The sequence below is a fragment of the Echiichthys vipera genome, assembly GCF_963691815.1.
Source record: "Echiichthys vipera genome assembly, chromosome: 3".
Lineage (NCBI taxonomy): Eukaryota > Metazoa > Chordata > Actinopteri > Perciformes > Trachinidae > Echiichthys > Echiichthys vipera.
The window spans coordinates 34,890,326-34,911,995 of NC_139828.1; the positions used below are offsets into that span (position 1 = coordinate 34,890,326).

The 21,670-nt window shown below is 42.4% G+C and overlaps 1 protein-coding gene across 1 annotated transcript in view; it reads right to left on the reverse strand.

The window, feature by feature from the left end:
• ptprfa (protein tyrosine phosphatase receptor type Fa) overlaps positions 1-21,670 on the reverse strand; it is a gene marked incomplete at its 5' end in the record, with an annotated part of 414,741 nt that overhangs the window by 216,843 nt on the left and 176,228 nt on the right. Inside the window, one exon of the mRNA XM_083911493.1 lies at positions 17,052-17,245. Coding sequence (XP_083767619.1) covers positions 17,052-17,245 — 194 coding nt within the window. The remainder of the gene's footprint in view (positions 1-17,051; positions 17,246-21,670) is intronic.

Sequence of the window (21,670 nt, forward strand, 5' to 3'; positions counted from 1 at the left end):
ACTTACGATAAGATTTTCTTCTGTTTAATTATGCTGCTATAGGCCTAGTCTGCCGGGGGATAATACTTTTCCTGATAGTCTGAGCTTCTCTCCTCTCTGTCTGTATCATTCATGTCTCATCAATGCAATTTACTAATTCAGCTTCTTCCCCGGAGTTGTTTGTGCTTTCTCGTCTCGCAGGTCTCTGCTGATCGTGGTGGTGCCTGCTGCCGTGGTCCTACATGACGCTCCCTGCTGCTATTATCACTGTTACTCATATATACTATCACTAGTTTAATAAACTATAAAATTTGTAGCCATAAAAACACCACCAGTGGTATGTCTCGCTGTATCGTAGCTGCTATTGCCACTACTCATCATTGATCATGTTTGCCACCATAATTATTATCATTGTCATATTCTATCACCTTAGCTGTGCTTGTTTCTACTATTCTGTTGTATTAACTGCCTTAACATATACGTCATATTCACATTACTATAGATATTATTATAGTTACTGTTACGCTTTGGTTGCTTGCATCTCTGGAGGTGTGTCTGTCTCTCTCTGTCCATCTGTGTGTCTTTTCTCTCTTTCTCTCTCCTTTTCTTCCTCCCCAACCGGTCAAGACAGATGGCCGTCCTCCACAGAGCTGGGTCTGTCCGACGTTCCTGCCTGTTATAGGGAAGGTTTTCGTTGCCACTGTACTCTACAAAGGAATTGTTGGGTCTATGTAAATCATAAATAAGTCATTGAGTGTGGTCTTTACCTACTCTGTAAAGTGTCCTGAGATAACATTTGTAATGATTTGACACTATAAATAAAATTGAATTGAATTGAATGAGGGAAAAACAATGCTGTTTTCTTCCTGTATATATATCCTGCACACATCTCACTTTTGGTGTGGATTCCCAATAAGAAGGTAATCAGAGCCAGTGGACAAGCACAGACTGTATAGAATATGGACGTAGTCTCGGATGTCACCCATAGGTTTCTGAAGAGTTACTGTGAAGCTCATTGTGGGTGGCTCTGGTAATTGCTTGCCTGACTCCGCCTGCTCCGCTAATCCAAAAATGACAGCCACTTGTGACTGCACCCATCTTTCAGCAGGCCACTTTTCTATTATTTGTATTTTTCTAGTTTCTTCCTGCATGCATTTGGAATGAGCCCGCGGTAAGATTTCATAGGGCCCACAACTTCGGTCTTATAATATATTATTTATGGCCCGCTAGCACAATCTAACAGAATAAATAAATCACAAAACTTTGAAATGTAATTTCTCCTTCCACCACATGGTGGCAGCACCACTAACTAATGCTTCCTGGCTATGCATCCTTGTGGCAAACCCTTCTCCGGTCATTACTGCCATGGCGACTGCAAAGAAAAAGAGAAAAGTTGATAGTGAGGGGCGCTGCTTTCAGGAAAGGTGGGAATTACAGTACTTCTTCAGTGAAAATCGAGGCAATTGTGTTTGTCTTATTTGTCAAGAGACTGTTGCCTTGTTTAAAAATTTTAACATAAAGAGACACTACCAAACTAGACATGCTAACACATACGACAAGCTAACAGGGAGTGACCGCGCTGAAAAAGTGAAACAACTGCAAGCTGCTCCGGCATCACAACAGCGATTTTTCACGCGGGCCTGTGAGTCAAAGGAAAGTACCACCAAGGCAAGCTACGAAGTGGCCATGTTAATAGCTAAACATGGCAAACCTTTCACTGAAGGTACATTTATCAAGACTGTGTCCTGAAAATGGTGGAGAACATTTGCCCCGAAAAGAAGGAAGAATTTATGAATGTTTGCCTGGCACGTAACACCGTGGCATGGAGAGTCGAGGACCTATCATTGATTATTTCTCATTAGCCCGTGATGAAAGCACCGATGTATCCGACACTGCATAGCTCTTGATTTTTTTAAGAGGAGTTGATGACAACATGAACGTAACAGAGGAGCTGCTTGACCTCCAAAGCCTCAAAGGCCAAACCAGAGGAACAGATTTTTTCGTTTCTGTTTGTGAAGCTGTTGATCTGAAACTACCATGGAGTAAAGTTTCTGGGATCATTACCGATGGTGCGCCTGCCATGGCTGGTGAGCAAAGTGGATTGTCCACACTGATCTGCAATAAAGTGAGCAAAGAAGGAGGTAACGCTATTAAACTTCACTGTATAATTCACCGGCAGGCTCTCTGCGCCAAACATCTCAAATTTGATCATGTTATGAAACCAACGGTAAAGGCAATCAATTCTATTCGCTCTAAAGCTCTACACCACCTACAGTTTCCTCAGTCCTTGCTTGACATTCAGGCTGAAAATGGAGACGTAATATATCAGACCGATGTGAGGTGGCTAAGTCGGGGGTCCGCAATGCAGCGATTTTTCTCTCTCAGAGAGGAAATTGGACATTTTTTTATGTGAAAAGAGGCAACCGCTGGGAGAACTGTCCGATCCTGTATGGCTGGCAGATTTGGCTTTTTTGGTTGACATAACGAAGCATCTGAATGCGCTGAATGTTAATCTGCAAGGACAAGATGCAGTGGTGAGCCAGCTGTACGCTCACATCAAGGCCTTTAGAACTAAGCTGCAACTTTTCGAAAGACAATTGTCCCAAACAGAGCCCTGCACTGCGCACTTCCCAGCTTTGAAAGAGGTCATCGACAGTTTCCCACAGGACAACATCGGTGCGCAAATGATGAGTTATGCAACAGCTATCGCATCTCTTTGGGATTTTGCTACTATTGAAAAGGACATGTTGCTTTTCTCTTCTCCCTTCTTCGTGGGCCCTGACGATGCTCCTCCACAGCTACAGCTGGAGCTCATTGAGCTGCAGTGTGATGATGAGCAGCGCGGTAAACACCAGCAGCTTACTCCTGTTGACTTTTACAGGCAGCTGGATAAAGGCAGGTTTCCAGAAATGCAAACATTTGCTACTTATTCGGCTCCAAACATTCTCTGTCATGAACTTAAACAAGAACCGAATGAGGTCAAGACTAAGTGACCCCCACTTGCGTGACATTTTACGCATTTCAAGGACTTCCCTCAAACCAAACCTGGCCTCTTTACTGAAATCCAGATCTCAGTATCACCCTTCTCATTAGTGACAGCAAGTTATTGGTTTCTTGATCAATCTGAAATTGAATGTTTTGAATCTGTCACTATTAACAGTGAAAAGCCAAAAGCATACTTATGCACTTGGACTTATGGCACTTTTTTTTAGTTTATTAAACATCTTGAATAAGATTTGGTTATAACTGTTGATGTTGTGTACCTGTAGATGTGTACTCTCTGAAAGATCTTGTTAAAGACAAGAGCAAAAATAACTTGTTTTAAACTTTAATGATAACAGACAACTTTGCATTACATATAACTCCTGTTTAAAATGTCCATGAAGCAAAGATTTTTATCAAACTCAAGGAAAATTAAGGTATTCCATACAGTTCAATGTTCAATGTTATCTGACTCTCCAGATATGAATTAAAGGCAGAATTGTGTTTTTAGAATTGTGTCTGCCTGAGTGGCTTATATTTGGTTACACTGCCATTTAAAAAATAAAGAGAATTGTTATAATGAAAATTGTTTGATAATAGTGTACATTTGCGTGTGACTTTTGTTGTTTAAAAAAAAATCAGAAGGAACTAATGGCCCCCGGGCATCTTCACTTTATCAAATCTGGCCCTCTTTGCAAAAAGTTTGGACACCCCTGATTTAGGCTAACATATTCTTCATGACACAGCCAGGTTTCAGTCAGACAGAGTAAATCAATATGGTTATCTGATATCAGATTGTTTACTAATACAGCTTTAGATGACAGAGATCTGATGTTTAAAAGTTCACATTTTATTTTCTTGATACACATCAACACCAAATCTGCATTATCGCAGATTTGGTGTTGATGTGTATCAAGTTTTTCTGTATAGGGCCTCTTCTGTTCATTTTTGACCTGGTTAATTTAGATGATCGTGGGGCACACAGCGTTTGTATACTAAACTTAGCTGGAAAATGCTCCACAGGGAGCGCAGAGAGGTGTGTAAGACTGCCACTCTGCTTCCTGGGCATCTGTGATAAGGGCAGCGCAGAGAGGTGTATTAAACTGCGACTCGGCTTCCTGATCCCAACACTGGGATCTGGAGCGGCATCCTCCAAAGTAGGATGAATACCATCTCTCCTAATAAGACCAGGTTTTCCCCAGAATGACTGCCAATTATCTAAAAAGCCCACATCATTTACCGGGCACCAACCAGACAGCCAGTGACGGAATGATGACATGCGGCTAAACATGACATCGCAAGTCAAGTCGGGCAGGGGACCACATAGTTTTTGCATATGCACACACAGACTCCACATTCATTTTTGTGACCTCCGAATGACGTAATCGGGTGTCATTACCGGCGACATGAATAACAGTCTTATCATATTTACGTTTATCCTTAGCCAGCAGTTTCAAATAGGACTCAATGTCGCCCGCTCTGGCCCCTGGGAGGCATTTTAATATGGTCCTTGGTGTCGCTAAGTTCACGTTTTTCAGAACGGAGCTGCTAATAACCAGTGTTATTTCCTCAGCAGGTGTGCCACTGAGTGGAGAAAACTTGTGTGAAGTGGAACGGGTGGATGGTTAACCATGGGCTTCGATTTAGAGCTATGCTTTCCTCTCACAGTCACCCAGGAGGACCCTGGCTGATCAAGGATTGCCGGGGGAGGGTTAGCAGAAGCTAACGCTACACTATGTGGCTTTGCACAGGCTAAAGTTATATGTGGCCGGCTAGCCACCGTAGCACAAGACTGAGCTTCCATGGTGCGGAGCTGTGCCTCTAACTCACTGAGCCTCGCCTCCAGTGCTACAAATACACTACACTTAATACATTTACCATTATCACTAAAGGAGGCAGAGGAGTAGCTGAATGTGACCGGACCGTGGCAAGGCCCGCGATTTCAACACTTATTTGAAAATCTTATCAGCACTTTAAATACTTCAATCGCCCAATAAAGCCACAGATCCTTTTACTGATACAGATCGACAAAAATGATGGACCGAGGCAAGGGTGTTTACCACCAAGACTTACAATTTTATTTACAGAGCTGCCAACATCAATAGTAAAAGAGACAATTTATTAAAGCTAGCGGTTAAAACATGACTAGGAGTGTACTGAGGATGGGCGGCCAAGGCCGCAGACAGCAGAGGGACCGAGCACTCACCCTACTCCGGTGTCCTACACACATGCACACAGCAAAACCAAACAAAAAAAAGGGATCAACTATAAATCGTGAGGGACGTGCAAATATAATTACCAAGCACACAAAATCAGAAGGGGTGTGAAGTACAGATGAGAAACTCTGTCCCCTAACCCTCCACCACCAACCGGCCCCACTTGCCGCTGCTCAGCTTCTGCAAAGTTTTTCATATAAGCCCGCACCACGCTGGACCAGGACAGTAGACTCACACACGCCGTCACCGTCAGAGACGAGGGGAGAAGCCGGCACCACGCTGGACCAGGACAGCAGACTCACACACGCCCTCTGGCAAGCTAATGACCTGAGCCTGGCTCAAAAGCTCATACACTGTGCCATTAGTGATGGTAACCATGGCTGGAGAGATGAGCACACACTCAGGGAGGGACTGACCGTCATCCAAGGGCTCAATCAAGGCAGCACCTGAGGACTCACTGAAATAAGAAGCACACGTTGCAGTCACCCACTTAACCGTACCCCCTGGTATAGTCACGGGACACCTACGTCTCACCCGCGCCAACCCTTTTATGACTCGAGCTGCTTGAGCCTGGGTCTGATGGCATTGCTGTAAAGCCTGCTGCCATGATGGGGGAGCCTGCTGCACACACGGGAGATCAAAAAGTTTAGAGCCATGTTGACTAAACAACTGGTGGTAGCACTCCCTTATCACATTCATGCCCAAAACACCAGGAAAGGTTGAGGGTAGCACTTGGCCTGGGGGATCTTTGACGACTAGAATACCTCACTGTGGTACAACCTTACCAAGCACAGTAACATCCAGCTCCACATAACCTACATAGGTAATTTCAAGGCCGTTCGCAGCATGCAACTGAAGCCAGCAGCATGACTTTGGAGCATTTTGAAAATGCTGCGTGAAGAAACTTTCAAAAATGGTCGTAACCATAGACCCTGTGTCTAGAAGGATGCTAGTAGGTACACCTCCAAGGCTTACTCTTACCCTGGGGCAGGGGGCTACTAGATTAGGGGCCATAGTCTTAGTATCTAACTCTTGTGCGTCTGAGCCTGCATCCTCCCCTCCTGATGGTTGGCTCTTCACATCAGGGGGAAGAAGTTTCCCACATCCTGAGCCACTGAGGTTGCTGAGGTGGGATGTGGGGGCCTGGGCTGCTGGGCTACCTGGGAAACAACACGTTGGCTATGGCACTCTCAAGCATAGTGACCTGGTTTACGACAACGCCTACATATAACAGAGTCTAGATGTTTGTAATTAACAGGATGTCTGGAAGATGCTTGTAATGCCATGAGGCTCTGGGTCAACTGGTTAAGCTGCTCTTGTTGCTTTTGTAGCATCTGTTTCAACTCTGTCATCTCCAAATTACGTGAACTAGGTGTTCTACTCTCAGACACCTGCATGGCGCTAAAAGAGGGGACTGAAAAACTCCTACCCCGAGGCTCCTCAGGTCTGTCCTCCCGCTCCCAGCGTATGGCCTCTGCTCTGATGTCTAAGAGGGTGTAATCTGGGTGTTTCCCACCAAGACTTACAATTTTACTTACAGAGCTGCCAACATCAATAGTAAAAGAGACAATTTGTTAAAGCTAGCGGTTAAAAAATGACTAGGAGTGTACTGAGGATGAGCGGCCGAGGCCGCAGGGAGCAGAGGGACCGAGCACTCACCCCAATCCTGTGTCCTACACACATGCACACAGCAAAACCAAACAAAAAAAAGGGATCAACTATAAATTGTGAGGGACGTGCAAGATGATTACCAAGCACACAAAATCAGAAGGGGTGTGAAGTACAGGTGAGAAACTCTGTCCCCTAACCCTCCACCACAGACCGGCCCCACTTGCCGCTGCCCAGCTTTCGCAAAGTTTTTCATATAAGCCCGCACCACGCTGGACCAGGACAGTAGACTCACACACACTGTCAGAGACGAGGGGAGAAGCCGGCACCAAACTGGACAGGGACTGCAGACTCGCACACGCCGACACCGTCGGAGAGGATGGGAGAAGCCGGCAACACGCTGGACAAGGACAGCAGACTCACACACGCCGTCACCGTCAGAGACGAAAGGAGAAGCCCGCACCACGCTGAACCAGGACCGCAGACGCACGCTCACACAGTCACGGACCAAGGAGGAAAAAAAGAGAGAGAGCATCGACATGCCACAGCTTATGTATGATGCACAGCTGGTCAATTAAGACCCGGAAGTAAAGTATGGCTATGGGCGAGGGACATTTTACCCTACGGCTGCCATCTACCTGCTACATAAACATAAGACACTCCGAGCAAGAGAGAGCGGGGGAAGCCATCACCAGCCGTGAAGCTAACTGCTAAGCTAAAGTGGCTTTAACACTATGGAATTAGCGTGAAAGCGGCTGAAAGAAGGAGAGCTGAGAGTGCTTGAGTAAAACTAGTGGATGTTTAAATGTTAAGCGGTTACTCTCTCTCTTCATGTTACCGTAACAACAAGCAACAAACAAAACGCGACTGACACATTTACTCAAACAAAACTAAAAAGACTGATCAGATAGGTAACGTTATGTTTAACACCGTCATGAAAAACTAAACATAGAGGCATCCAGGAGGAAAGCTAACGTTACCCAGTCTCTTCCTGTTTATCCATCACTACGGCAACTTCGTTATTGATTTTGTTTTATGAATGTACTAAAAAGTAGATTTAGTACATTGACTAAATTAATTTAAAAATAATCAAAAAGAAGATCTAGTACATTGAATAAATGAATTCAAAAACAAACAAAAAGCAGATTTAGTACATTGACCAAACCAATTTGAAAATAAACAAATAAAAAGCAGATTTAGTACATTGACCAAACTAATTTAAAAATAAACACACAAAAAGCAGATTTAGTACATTGACTAAATTAATTAAAAAATAAATAAAAATCAGATTCAGTACGTTGACTAAATTAATTTAAAAATAAATAAACAAAAAGCATGTGAAATACTCTGGTGCTACTAGTTTAGGTGACCAAAAAGACTGACAAGACATTGTCTCCTGCAACTCCCTTAGTGCTCTGCCTTTCGCTCAGGACATTTTGTTTTGTTCTGGACTACAACAAAAGCAAATGAGCCACAGAGAGGTTGCCATATCTTATCAGATCAGGTTATGCTCATGCTTCACAGCCATCAGTGTTGTGAGGGATAAGAGGCTCCTTCAAGCATTCTTCACCCATCCAGAAACACGCCTCACTGAGACCTTAAAACCCAAAAGCTTGCCTGCTGAGAAGCGACACAGTTGGAAGTTGTTGGGTCTAAAGCAAACAGCGGAGAAAAGCCCAAACTGGGAATGAGCAGCCAATTAAAGCTTTGTTCCCTGTCTGCCAACAAGGTCTTTTTTGTAACAAAAAGCGGTAATCGGTGACTGTTGGCAAACCAATCCTTGAGTGATATTCAGACAACTTCACTGGCGACAACACACAGCTTAGCACTCATGGCCCTTTTAAAAATACTGCTTTTTTGTCTTTGCTTTAGTTATTTCACATTGAAGCTGTGAAACTGGTGGAGAGAACATCATCAGCAGAGCTGGATGCTGCTGTCAAGCATCGTGACAAGGCCACATGGGCTGCAAACACAGCTACACACAAGCAGTCGGGATACAACTGGTTCGGCTGGCACAGAGATCTGTGCCTCTTTTTGAAATGCCTCATCATTACACTGATGAGTAGTCTGATTCCATTCATCACAAATAATGTGTGATGTAAAAACAAAGAGCGTGTCACACAGTCAAACCTGGAATCTCTCTGCTGCTTTTCTACACTGTTAAGAGGATTCTGTTCTCTCCATCTGAAGTGTTTCCCTCTTATTTTCTTTTTCTTTTAACTTTCCTTTTTTTACTATTTCTGTCAGCTTTACATGCACCACCAAGTACAATGCTATGAATGTCATCCAGATGAGACTATGCATTGTATTCACATTTTAAAGTTGTACTCCATAAGATTTGAGATCCCTGGTTTCTAGTCGCCTTTTTGGCAGTAAGATGTAAATGCAGGGTAGCCTGTTCTTTCAGAGCCTCCATCTTGTCACGATCATGGTCACTATGTGTGTTGACTTTTTTTTGCTCTTTTGTAAACTTTATTAAAACACATTCACCCCTCTACTTCCGGTCCGTCCCCTATATGTTCCCCTATTAGATCCATACACACACACACACACACGTTCCTCTTACACTCCTGCCCTTACTACAAGCCTGACTCAGAAGTTGGAATTTCAGATTACAAGTGAACACAGCATAACCATTGGTGACGATCTGTGCTGACAGACCAACCGCTGTCAGCAGCGTCACTAAAATGGCAACTTACTCACATAAAGAGAACCAATGTCTCCACAGACACAGATATTGGAATACGCAGCTAAAAAGGCAACAAGTGCTTTCATTAGTGGGTCACATGATCAATCTTTGTTTTAACTCGCTCTGTGATGGATAGGAACTTAAAAGACAATTAAATAGATCTTAAACAGAATCTTAAATAGAATCTTATAAAGTACAACTTTAACCTACAGAGAACAACATGAGGGAGGTCAAAGACCCGAGCTAGGGGGGACAATGGACAGGGCGAATGAACTGAATGAAGTCTTCAACAGGTTTAACCAGCCCTTGTCCCTCCCACCCTCATCCTCACTGCAGCCATCTCTCCTTCTTCCCTCTACACAATCTCCGCCTCATATCACCACAGACCAGGTCAGAGGACATCCGAGGAAGCTCCGGCCCAGGCAAGCAGCAGGCCCGGATAAAGTGCCTGCAGCTAGGGAGAGGGCCTACCCTCTGGAAGACATCCTGCATCGTCCCGGTTCCCAAGAAGTAGACTTAGGTCTGGTTGCACTCACTTCGAACCTGATGAAGACGTTGTAGCGGCTCTTCCTCAGCCTCCTCAGACCCCAGGTAAAACACCCCCAGGAGCGCCTGCAGGTTGCGTACCAGCCAGATGTTGGTGTGGAGGATGCCATCCTCTACATGCTGCACCGAGTCCACTCCCATCTGGATAAGGGAAGCGGCACAGTGAGGATTCTTGTCTTAGACTTCTCCAGTGCCTTTAATACCATCCAGTCCCCTATACTTCAGGACAAACTGAACAGGATGGGAGTGGACCACTATCTGGTGGACGGGCCACAGTACATCAGGCTGAAGGACACCACATCTGACACTGTGGTCAGCAGCACTGGAGCCCCTCAGGGTACAGTGCTGGCCCCTTTTCTCTTCACTCTGTACACCTCAGACTTCTGATACAACTCAGAGCTGTGTCAACTACTGACGTATCGGCGTCTGGTAGGGGTCTTTGCTCTCTGGTGCCACACTAACCACCATGAACTCAACACCTCCAAGACGAAGAAGCTGGTCATTGATTTTCAAGATTCAATATTCAAGAAGCTTTATTTATCCCGAGGGAAATTATTGTGCAACAGTTTCAATACAAAGGTGGGAAAGGATCAGAGTAACAATAAGCATAAAACATAAATAAAATAAAATAAGCTAACATAAACTAAATCAAAAATTAACTAAGCGTGAGAGAGTGCAAAAGACAATATGGTTGAGCGTAGGTATATACAATATACAACAATACGAAGCGTGCCGTTTAGCAGCATACTGAAATAAAATAAGTACAAACTAAATAAAATAAATAAGTGGTAAGGAGCGATACGTGATAACAGTGTTATAAATGTAGCAGCATTTCCCACAGAACTAAGTGATTGTATGGCACGGTGAAGTGTAGCAGCAGTAAGTTACAATACCACAAGATAAAGTGATGTAGTGGTGATATAAAGTGACAGTGGAGTGTAGCAGCCTTTCTCACCGGAGTAAGTTACAGTCAGTTACAGTAAAGTACAGTGTAGCAGCCTTTTACAGAGATAAGTTACAGTAAACCACAGTAAAGAGTGTAGCAGCAGTAAGTTACAGTACCACCTTATAACTAAATAAAGTGATGTAGTGGTATAAAATGACAGTGTAAAGTATAGCAGCATTTCTCACTTAAGTAAGTGACAGTACAACTGTGTAAAGTGGTGCAGTGATGATATAAAGTGACATGTGACATTTTCAGGATACAGTGTCTCCACTGTTCCTTACCTGACCAGGGGGAGATGAATTATAAAGTTTGATGGCCACCAGAAGAAAAGACTTCCTCCGGCGTTCAGTATTACATCGGGGGAGAATGAGTCTGTGGCTGAAGGTGCTTCTGCTGGAGGTCAGCAGCTGGTGGAGAGGGTGAGTGTTGTTGTCCAGGATGCTGTGCAGTTTAGACAGCATCCGCCTCTCAGACACCGCCACCAAAGAGTCCAGTTTGACCCCCAGGACGGAGCCAGCCTTCCTGATGATCTTACTGATCCTCTTTGCGTCTGCTGCCCTCAGTCTGCTGCCCCAGCACACAACAGCAAAGAAGATGGCACTGGCTACCACCGACTGATAGAACATCCTCAGCATGGTGTTACATACATTGAATGACCGGAGCCTCCTCAGGAAACAAAGACGACTCTGGCCCTTCTTGTAGACAGCCTCAGTGTTCTTGGACCAGTCCAGTTTGTTGTCCAGGTATACTCCAAGGTATTTGTAATCCTGGACAACATCCACAGTCACGCCGTTGATGGAGATGGGTGTGGGGGCAGATTTACTCCTGCGGAAATCCACCACTAGCTCCTTAGTCTTGGTGGCGTTTAGAATCAGGTGATTAGCTGCACACCAGTCGACGAAGGAGTCCACAACACCCCTGTATTCCTCCTCCTTTCCCTCACTGACACAGCCAACAATTGCAGAATCGCCAGCAAACTTCTGCAGGTGGCAGGACTCAGAGAGGAACTGAAAGTCTGAGGTGTAAAGGGTAAACAGAAATGGGGAAAGAACAGATCCCTGTGGAGCTCCAGTACTGCTGACCACAGTGTCAGACACTCCGTCCTGCAGTCTGACATACCGTGGTCAACCCGTCAAGTAATCCGTAATCCAGGAAACCAGGGGAAGGGCCACCTGCATCACCGTCAGCTTACGTCCCAGCAGAGCAGGCCGGATGGTATTGAACGCACTGGAGAAGTCCATGAACAAGATTCTCACTGTGGTTCCCGCTCTGTCAAGGTGGGTGCAGGCACGGTTGAGCAGGAAGATGATAGCGTCCTCCACACCTAGTCTTGGCTGGAAGGAAAACTGTAGAGGGTCCAGTGATGAGCTGACCAAGGGCCGAAGAAGTGAAAGAACCAGCCTCTCCAGGGACTTCATCAGGTGCGACGTCAGCACCACCGGTCTGTAGTCTTCGGAGGCGCTGGGACGCACCTTCTTTGGTACTGGTACCAAGCAGGATGTCTTCCACAGAACAGGGACCTTCTCGAGACTCAGGCTGAGGTTGTAGGTGTACTGCAGTACTCCACACAGCTGGCTCGCACATGCTTTGGGAGGTCCAGACCAAGACCGCGACCAGTCCTGCTGGAGGGAGCTGAGGTGCCGGCTGGGGACTGTTTTACCAGTCTGTCCTTTTCTACACTGTGGTGTGCTGGGGGGGAATATCCAAGAAGGACACCTCCAGACTGGATAAACTAATCAGGCTGGCCAGCTCTGTAGTCGGCATGTAACTGGACTCACTGGTGAAGGTGGCAGAATGGAGGACACTTGACAAACTAGAAGAGTTTCTCCTGCCTAAGTGTAGGACCAACAGACCATCATCCTCTACAACTCCTCACTGGGGAAGAGGAGGAAATAAAGAGGACAGAAGGGAAGGAGTGGAAGCCACTCAGTATGCAATTAATAATCTAGTCATACATACCTGGACACTTATCTTCTTTTTTTGTGCAATAACTTTAGCCACCACTAAAGTGCAATCATATAATCTTACTGCTCATTTCTGTCATATACAGTCATACATATTTTATCTTGTACATTTCCTCTACATTTAACTTGAATTTTATTTAACCTGTATTTTTACATCTACCTCATATATATTTGACTGAGTTTATTGTTTAGTGTTTATGGCTTTTTTAATACTTTCTGTATTTATTTAGCTAAGAGTTTATTTTTTATCCTATACTGTATTTTTTATATACCTCCCTTGTGTTTTTGTAAGTTGCTGGAAATTCAATTTACTTGCAGGAGTCATTCAATTCAATTCGATTAAATTTCAATTTCAATTTCAATTTCAATTCAATTCAATTTTATTTATAGTGCCAAATCATAACAAAAGTTATCTCAGGACACTTTACAGAGTAGGTAAAGACCACACTCAATGACTTATTTATGATTTACATAGACCCAACAATCCTCTGTAGAGTACGGTGGCAACGAAAACCTTCCCTTTAACGTCAGGAACGTCAGACGGACCCAGCTCTGTGGAGGACGGCCATTTGTCTTGACCGGTTGGGGAGGAAGAAAAGGAGAGAGAAAGAGAGAAAAGACACACAGATGGACAGAGAGAGACAGACAGACACACTTCCAGAGATGCAAGCAAGCAAAGCCTAACAGTAACTATAATAATATTTATAGTAATGTGAATATGACGTATATGTTAAGACAGTTAATACAACAGAATAGTAGAAACAAGCACAGCTAAGGTGACAGAATATGAAAATGATAATAATTATGGTGGCAAACATGATCAATGATGAGTAGTGGCAATAGCAGCTGCGATACAGCTACAAATTTTATAGTTTATTAAACAAGTGATAGTATATATGAGTAACAGTGATAATAGCAGCAGGAAGCGTCATGTAGGACCACGGCAGCAGGCACCACCACAATCAGCAGAGACCTGCGAGACGACAAAGCACAAACAACTCCGGGGAAGAAGCTGAATTAGTAACATGCATTGATGAGACATGAATGGTACAGACAGAGAGGACACAGAGTATCAGGAAAAGTATTATCCCCCGGCAGACTAGGCATAGAGCAGCATAATTAAGCAGAAGAAAATCTTATCGTAAGTCCTAGCTGTAAGCTTTATCAAAAAGGAAAGTTTTAAGTTTACTCTTAAATATGGGGACAGTGTCTGCCTTCCGAATAACATTTGGGAGTTTGTTCCCCAGGAGAGGAGCTTGGTAGCTGAAGGCTCTGCCTCCATTTCTACTTTTGGAGACTCTAGGAACGACAAGTAGCCCTGCATTCTCAGAGCACAGAGATCTAGTCGGGTGATATGGTACTATGAGCTCTTTTCATCCCAAAGGGATCAATAAAGAGAAGTCTAAGTCTAAGACTAAGTCTTAAGGGCTCTCACAACATTTCTCCACATTTTTGTGAGGGGCACCCTGGCTCGCTTTTTTCTTTAACCTTTATAGATGACAAATCCAGTGAGAAACGAACCTTCGCTCTCCACAGTCACGGAACTTCTATAGATTACCTAACCGCCTTTCAATTTATAATTTTTCTTCCTCAGATCATCAATTAGGCTATATTTCAAACTTTGTCTTGTGTTGTGGAGATCGTTCTGCAGCTTGATCAGTATATCCAACTTGCCAAGTCTCTCATTTATTGACCTCATCAGGGATATCTTCACCTCTATGGTTTGTTCCCCTGCACTTTTTGGAAGATGCAGACCAGCTGCATGCCTTTTTGGAGCTCTATGACTCACCCGAAAATGGCTTAATTTTCCTCACAGCTTGATATCGCATGTCAATCAAACTTTTCAAAGACTTGTAGCTGGGGTTCTGGGTAAATAGATTGTTTCTATTTGCTGTGCTATAACTTACAATAAACACACTTCCTCAAAATGACACAGCCTCTTATAGAACAATTTCTGTGTACCTATCTATCTATATATATATCTTTATATATACCTGTTTATATATATATAGAAGTAATGTTGCCAGGCTGCTTTCTTTTTGTGGTTGTAAATATAACTTTCAGCCCGAATTCAATTCCTCTGAATGTAGTAATCCACAGACAGAAGGTAACGACAGGAAGTGAAGGGACAGTCAACGAGAGTCAACTGCCAGCTGCGAACAGCTGTTTCTAAGCATCTTCCCCTGATGATTTTGACAAAGAATTATTCATTCAACTCAAATATATTTAATGCTGTACTAGTGCTACATTCTTATGTGAGTGCTCTGATTAACATGTATTCCAGAAAATGCTCTACAGTATATCATGACTTATTGGGAGAAACCAAACAGTGGAGCAATCCTTTCTTTCAAAAACACATTTTCCACCACTGCAGTAAATGTGAGAATGGCTTATTCAGACATGAGATCAACATGTTAAATTTTCACCAGATTAAAGTAAAGGGGCAGAGGTCTTAAAAAGGGGCTCTTCATTTTAGAGGTTTCATCTAATTCAAAATTCCTGTAGTCAACCTATACAATCACTAGTAGGCACTGTGAGCAGTAGTTGACTACTGTGGATAATCAGATTTTAGCAAGTATCAGAATCAGAATCAGAAATACTTTAATTATCCCAGGGGGAATCACCGCAATTATAGTAGTTGATGTGTATATGTGTATATAATTACAGTTTCCACTATATTCAGGTGTGGTACCACAACAACCCATTGTACAAGTTTTACTTTATTTACTTTATTATTACCAGTACACTGTCACAGCATGAGCCGACTTTCTTTTCTGCACTAATAATCGCTATGCTTAAGATAAAGCTACTGTTGATGCAAACATTTCGTGGATGTGTTTTCATGTGTTTAACTTTAATGTGAACAACCACAGGAAATGGTGATTCACCTCACCACTCTTGATGGAAAGATGGATGAATGAAACAAGTTCTGATTTAATTAAAGATTTGCAACTCTTAAAAACACCTCTGTTGAATGGCCGTGTCCTGCGGATCAAGTGCAGTTTGTCTGCCACAGGGCTGAAATCACAGCTGCTCATGCAGAGGATGTGGCTCTACTTTTATCTACAAATCTCCTAACCTGACTCCACCAGATGGATTGATTCTCATTATCTCAGCATATCCATCTGGGAACTCTGGGAAGGGGCGAAAATATTGGTTGCCGATTGGATAAACCATCGTGTAATGCAAATTTATGGATCAAAGGCCCAATTTCAGGTGCCCGGTCCATATTCAAACCGGAGGACCCAAGAGTAAAAGAGTTAGTAAGCGGCTTGCTCCATAGCTGGGCTCATCTCATCCATGGAAGCCTCCATGTTGTTTACACTGAACAGTCACTTCTCGTTTCGTCAAAACCAACACTGTCAGACCTCCTGTGAAACAGCCATGTCCAGATACATCAGCTGTGATGGACAAATAATGTCCAGGTGTGTACTTAACGTTTCTTGCATCTAGGTGCATCATATACACATTAGGTAGGTTTACACTGCCTGCAAGCATTATGATCAGGTCATCCATCCACATGAATAATAAGTAGCCATGTGGAACACAGTCTCTTCACAATATGATTCCATCAGACCTTATATCTACACTCTTTAACCCAAGACAGCACCTATGCACAGTCCCATTATGTTTACAGACTTGTGTAGTTCACTAATAAGGTAAAATATGTTGTCATCTTTCCTTCTAGGGCTTCCATACTTTGTAATGAAATTAAATGTAATTCAATATTTGAACACTGCCACAGAAATGTTGGCGTTGTGTAAACCTATGAGGGTTGCACATGAAAATAAAGAATCAATCAGTCATGTAGCCTGTGAGGCAAAGACCAGGGCAGAGAGACTCAATACACTCACTTATATTCCTGAAAATTAGAGCTGTGCGTATATAGTAATAAACAACAATAAGTCAATCAATAAGTCAACAATTTGATCAACTCCAAATTTGGTGAACTGGATAATAGTATATAGTGAGAGGGCAGAAACATGAGGGGCACATGTTCCACCTGCATGTCCACAGTGAAAATTATGGAGTTGCATTTGTGTGGCACCAAACAGCCAAAGTTTTACAAGAACCACCAGCTGAACATGTCACTGGACTCAACTGAAAGAGTGTGACAGTACCTGGGCTTCTGGGTCGGAGATGTCCATGATAACTGGCTGGCCAAGAGGATCCCCGTTCTCTAGCCTGGAGTAGACCAGCTGGTAGCCTCTGATCAGGCCGTGCTGCTTCACAGACAGGGGAGGCTTCCAGGTCACCTTGAGCGCAGTGGAGTTGAGGGCTTCTGACTCCACCTTCCTGGGAGGGGCTCCATGCACTGCAGCACAACACAGCACACACAACTTCAACTCTAGAGTTGGTAAGGAAAGTTTAAAATGCAATTCCTCTTTCATGTAATTGCATTCCCCTTTTGTTTACAAATCCTATTCACTCATAGAGCTCAGCCACAGTATGCTGTCCGGTCCAGGCTTTGAGGGTACAACATTTTTTTATAGAGATTTACTGATCAAGTGTGTCCTTATACAGTATCTGTTAGCCACAATATAAGTTTGACATTTAAATAGCTCTGTATTTTCGGGAAAGGGTTTATATTACAGCATTCCTTTACCAGTTTCCTATAATATAATAATAGTCTTTTCTATTATAACCATAGAGAAAGACGTTTCAGTGGTAGGAGCCTCTCTTCATCTCCAGCATTAACATAAGAGAGATGTGGAGTGGTCTCAGTGATGCACACTGTCAGTTTGGATCACTCACTAAAACTACTTGCTGCTAGGAAATGGTTGCATCCATTTAACGGGGTTACAGTAAACAAAGGATCAGGAAAATATGTGGCTTTAACCAGGCACCACCAATCAAATTAAAACAGAGCTGATTAACCCTCACATTCACAGTAGACTGTGATGCTCAGGAGTTGTATTTTGCTAATATTGTCCTTATGCTAAACAATGGCCCAGACTGTTTAATTTACCTCAGCTATGATGGATATGATGCAGATTGCATGATTACATACTGTATATAGGCCTTCTTATCATGTTTATGTATAAGAAGCTTAACAAAGTCTCTTTTCTGAAAACATTTTATTCCATGGTATACACCTGATTTTGGAGAAAGAATTGCATGCAGGCACGTAGATGTAAATGGCTCATGAAGACTACATATTCACTACACACTCAAATTTTTAGTTTTAAGTTCCCATCCTCTATTTTCCAACCATATCCAGCAGGTGTTTGAGGGAGTGCATCGGTACTGCTCGATGAAGTCACAGGAGCCGCCATCTTTCTATTCTGTTGACAAAAAGCAGCTACCTTATTGGTGTAGCATGATCACGTGTTAAACTGTGCCACCATCCGCAACCAAAATCTTATTTCGCTTTGAAAAAAAAACCTAGTTCTGTATAAAACATAGACGCATGGATAATCGACTGGAATTTCAGCAACAAACTTTTTTTTGGTAGCTTAGCATTGCTCATTCTCTTTTATAAACTAAAGATTGTGTAGATGCCAGACTGCTGAGCGGAAATCATTTTCTAAAGTACTTTTGTGGTTCACTTTACGGCCTAATAGGCGCTCTTACTGTGTAAACGGCAACTTCCGGTCGTACAATATGAAAAAAACAGGCATTATTAGTTTCAGTCTCGAGTGATTTTAATTTTTGTTATCATAACTAGAAAATAAATAAACAATGTCCATCCCTTTTTGGCCATGACAAAGAAAAAAGCCTTGTAAATGTCGTGATTGGTTCTGGACAGTTTCTCTCTCCTATTTACTTGTTGTTTTTGTCTCCCTCTGTCTGTGTTTTTCTGTATGTGCTTTCTTTCTGTTTTCTGGTTTGAGTGTTTTCCTGGCAGGTGATTCTTGTTGGCTGCCACTCTGTATATCAACCCGGTACTGAGCCTCACTCAGTGCCGGATCATACCGTCAACATACCCTGATGTCTCCCTGTGTACCCGTCCTCTTGTGTCGATTCATCGTATCAGTTTTCTTCATGTTTTTCCTTTGTGTTAGTCCACCTTTTGTAAATAAGTTTTATTAAATTTGTTAATACCGTCTCCTGAGTTCCGTGTCTGCATTTGGGTTCCCTCCTCCACGTATTCTCCGTCATCACACATGACAGTAATTTAATTTTGATTTCAGTATTTGAAAAAAACAAAATCAAATAACCACTAATTTTTTGTTTTTTATTTTATCCATTTGTGAATTGGAAAATCGAATGACCAAAAGATGCACGGACCCCACCATCACACTCATATCTTGTTCCACCCTGACCAGAGTACAGTTGTACAACAAATTGTAGAAATTGCAATTATTAGGATATTTCTTTAAGGCTGTTCATCATGTGTTTTGTAAATAGATGTTAATTAATTGTGGGTGTTTTCATAATGTGCTTGCACTTCTTTACACTAAAAGAAAGGAACAAATTTGGGGCTATATGTGGCTTATGAACTAAACTTAGATTGACACCGCTATGCTAGCCTGTTCTCTCGTATACATCTAGGTTGCTTGAAGGTTGCTCACTATATTTGCAGGTTATACACGTCAAAGCTTGTCACATGGAGCCCCATGAGGATGCTGGGAGCAGGGTTAATTCTACTTTATAGAATATAGAAATTAGCTCATGAAGATTCCTCTAGAATGCTTGGTCAGCTTCAGAGGGAGGTGTAAAAGAATATAAATTTGACTTCAATAAAATGAGGAGATGAGGTTGTGCAAATAATAATGGAATTCAAGGGAGACAAGGAGAGGAAAGGAAGCATTAAAGATTAACATGTCCTGCACTAAGAGAGAAAGACAGGGAGAGAACCGTTTTAAAGCAGCTCTAGTATCACGAAGCACAGCAGGAAGGTAAAGCTCAGTAATGTGGTGTCAGCACTATGCACTTTAGATTAATTAGAATCGTTTAACCTCATATAGTGTCAGCAAGTATCCTCAAGCACACTGTAAAAAATGACCGTGAAATTTACATGAAAACTATGTAAAATCCCTACAGAATAGTATTGTAAACCCAAAAACATATATTTTTTGTTTAAATCACAGTGAACTTTTGTAAACTATTAAACAGAATGTTTTTGTTGTATTTACAACAGCAATATGTGATTATAATCAAATTTATTTGTTAAAACTACAAATATTGGTAACAAACACAGAGAAATACTGTAATACTCATAACAAAATAATTTTGTTAATTTGACATGCAAATATTGTTAAAACTAGAGTTTTAGTCAGTTCTTTTTAAAAATTAAAAAAAATATATGTAAGTCACTTTACAAGTTTATGCTGTACTTTTAAAATGATTAATGAAACGATGCAAGTTGAGGTAATAAAAATGTTTTCACAAAAACTTTCATTGTGAACCTGAGAGGTTTATATTTATATATAAAAATATACAATTATAATAAGATTGTTTTTATAATTAAGGCTATCTGTAGCCTATTGTGGAGTGTGTGTGTATATGAAATTAAAATGATAGCCTATGTTTCTGTATTATACTAACCATAATCCTTGTATGCTTTATGTTTCTTTTTGTCTTTAAATTTTAATGTAATACTTAGCCTACTGGTGTTCTATTCATATTTATTTATAAAAGTAATAATTTAAGCATTGTATCATTATCACAGGCTAAACAACCTAACAGTGCCTCCTCTAACCACAGACTGGTACTTGTACTCTCTCTCATTGTGCACTGAGTCCGCCTAATTTTGAAGTTCGAAGTGTGCATCTGAAGCACCTGATTTGATAATGACGTGAGGGCGGGCGGAGCGGGAGAAGCATGAGCTCCTCCTTGACAGGTGCGCTGACATCGTTAACGAGCCGCACCGTCTGCTGAGCGGAGAAAGCAGTCGCAGAGCAGAAATCTTCGGGTGACTGTCATTTTAATTTTTTTGGGCCAATTCAACGATTTTAAGAGAAGTTTGTTGGAGGGTCCATGGCTGTTCAATCAGAAAATCGAAAGTTTGCAAGGTAAGCTTCACATTTCCTTTTTTTCGAGACCAAACGAAAATTTGTGCTGAAAGCACATGGTGTAAGCTAGCGCAAGTTGATATTTAGCTAGCCTGCTAAGACCAGTAGCAGCTACATCAACGCCTGATATAACTTAGTTCAGCTGAAAAGCACCTGGCTGCAAACACTTGAAATCCTAAAAATGATCACCTGCGTCTTTTGTAAAAAGAAATTGGATACATTAAGAGGCTATGTACTACATTGCAGAGTGCACAGGAATGAGCCTCGTTGTCTTTTCAAATATGTCGGCGCCAACTGTATTCAAACATTTACCACTTACTCAGCTTTCAAGGGCCATTTTTATCCTGTGCACAATGTACCTGCACCAAAAGCTGCTCCTAAAGCTGTTGTTGCGGATTTAAAATGTGCAGTTTCATTATGTGCCAGCCATTTTCACACCGTGAAAGAGCTAGTGTCTCACTTAAATGATCATATTGGAGAGGGCAGGTCTGTGTCATGTCCAGTAAGTGGTTGTAAGCACGTGTTTACAAAAAAGTCATCATTTACTTCTCACATGTGTAGGAAGCATAAAGCATGCTCCCCTGATGGTATTGATGACATGTACAGGGAAACTCGCCCTCAGCCCCCAAATGTCATTGCCAGTACAGATGATTCAGAAACCATGCCATGCCAACGGCAAGTGCAGCCAGTGAAATGCCAGAGAATGATAGTCAGCACTCACAAAGCCATGTGCTGTCAACCCTGACAGAGCCAAGTTATCAGGGCAAGCCATTCAAAACTGG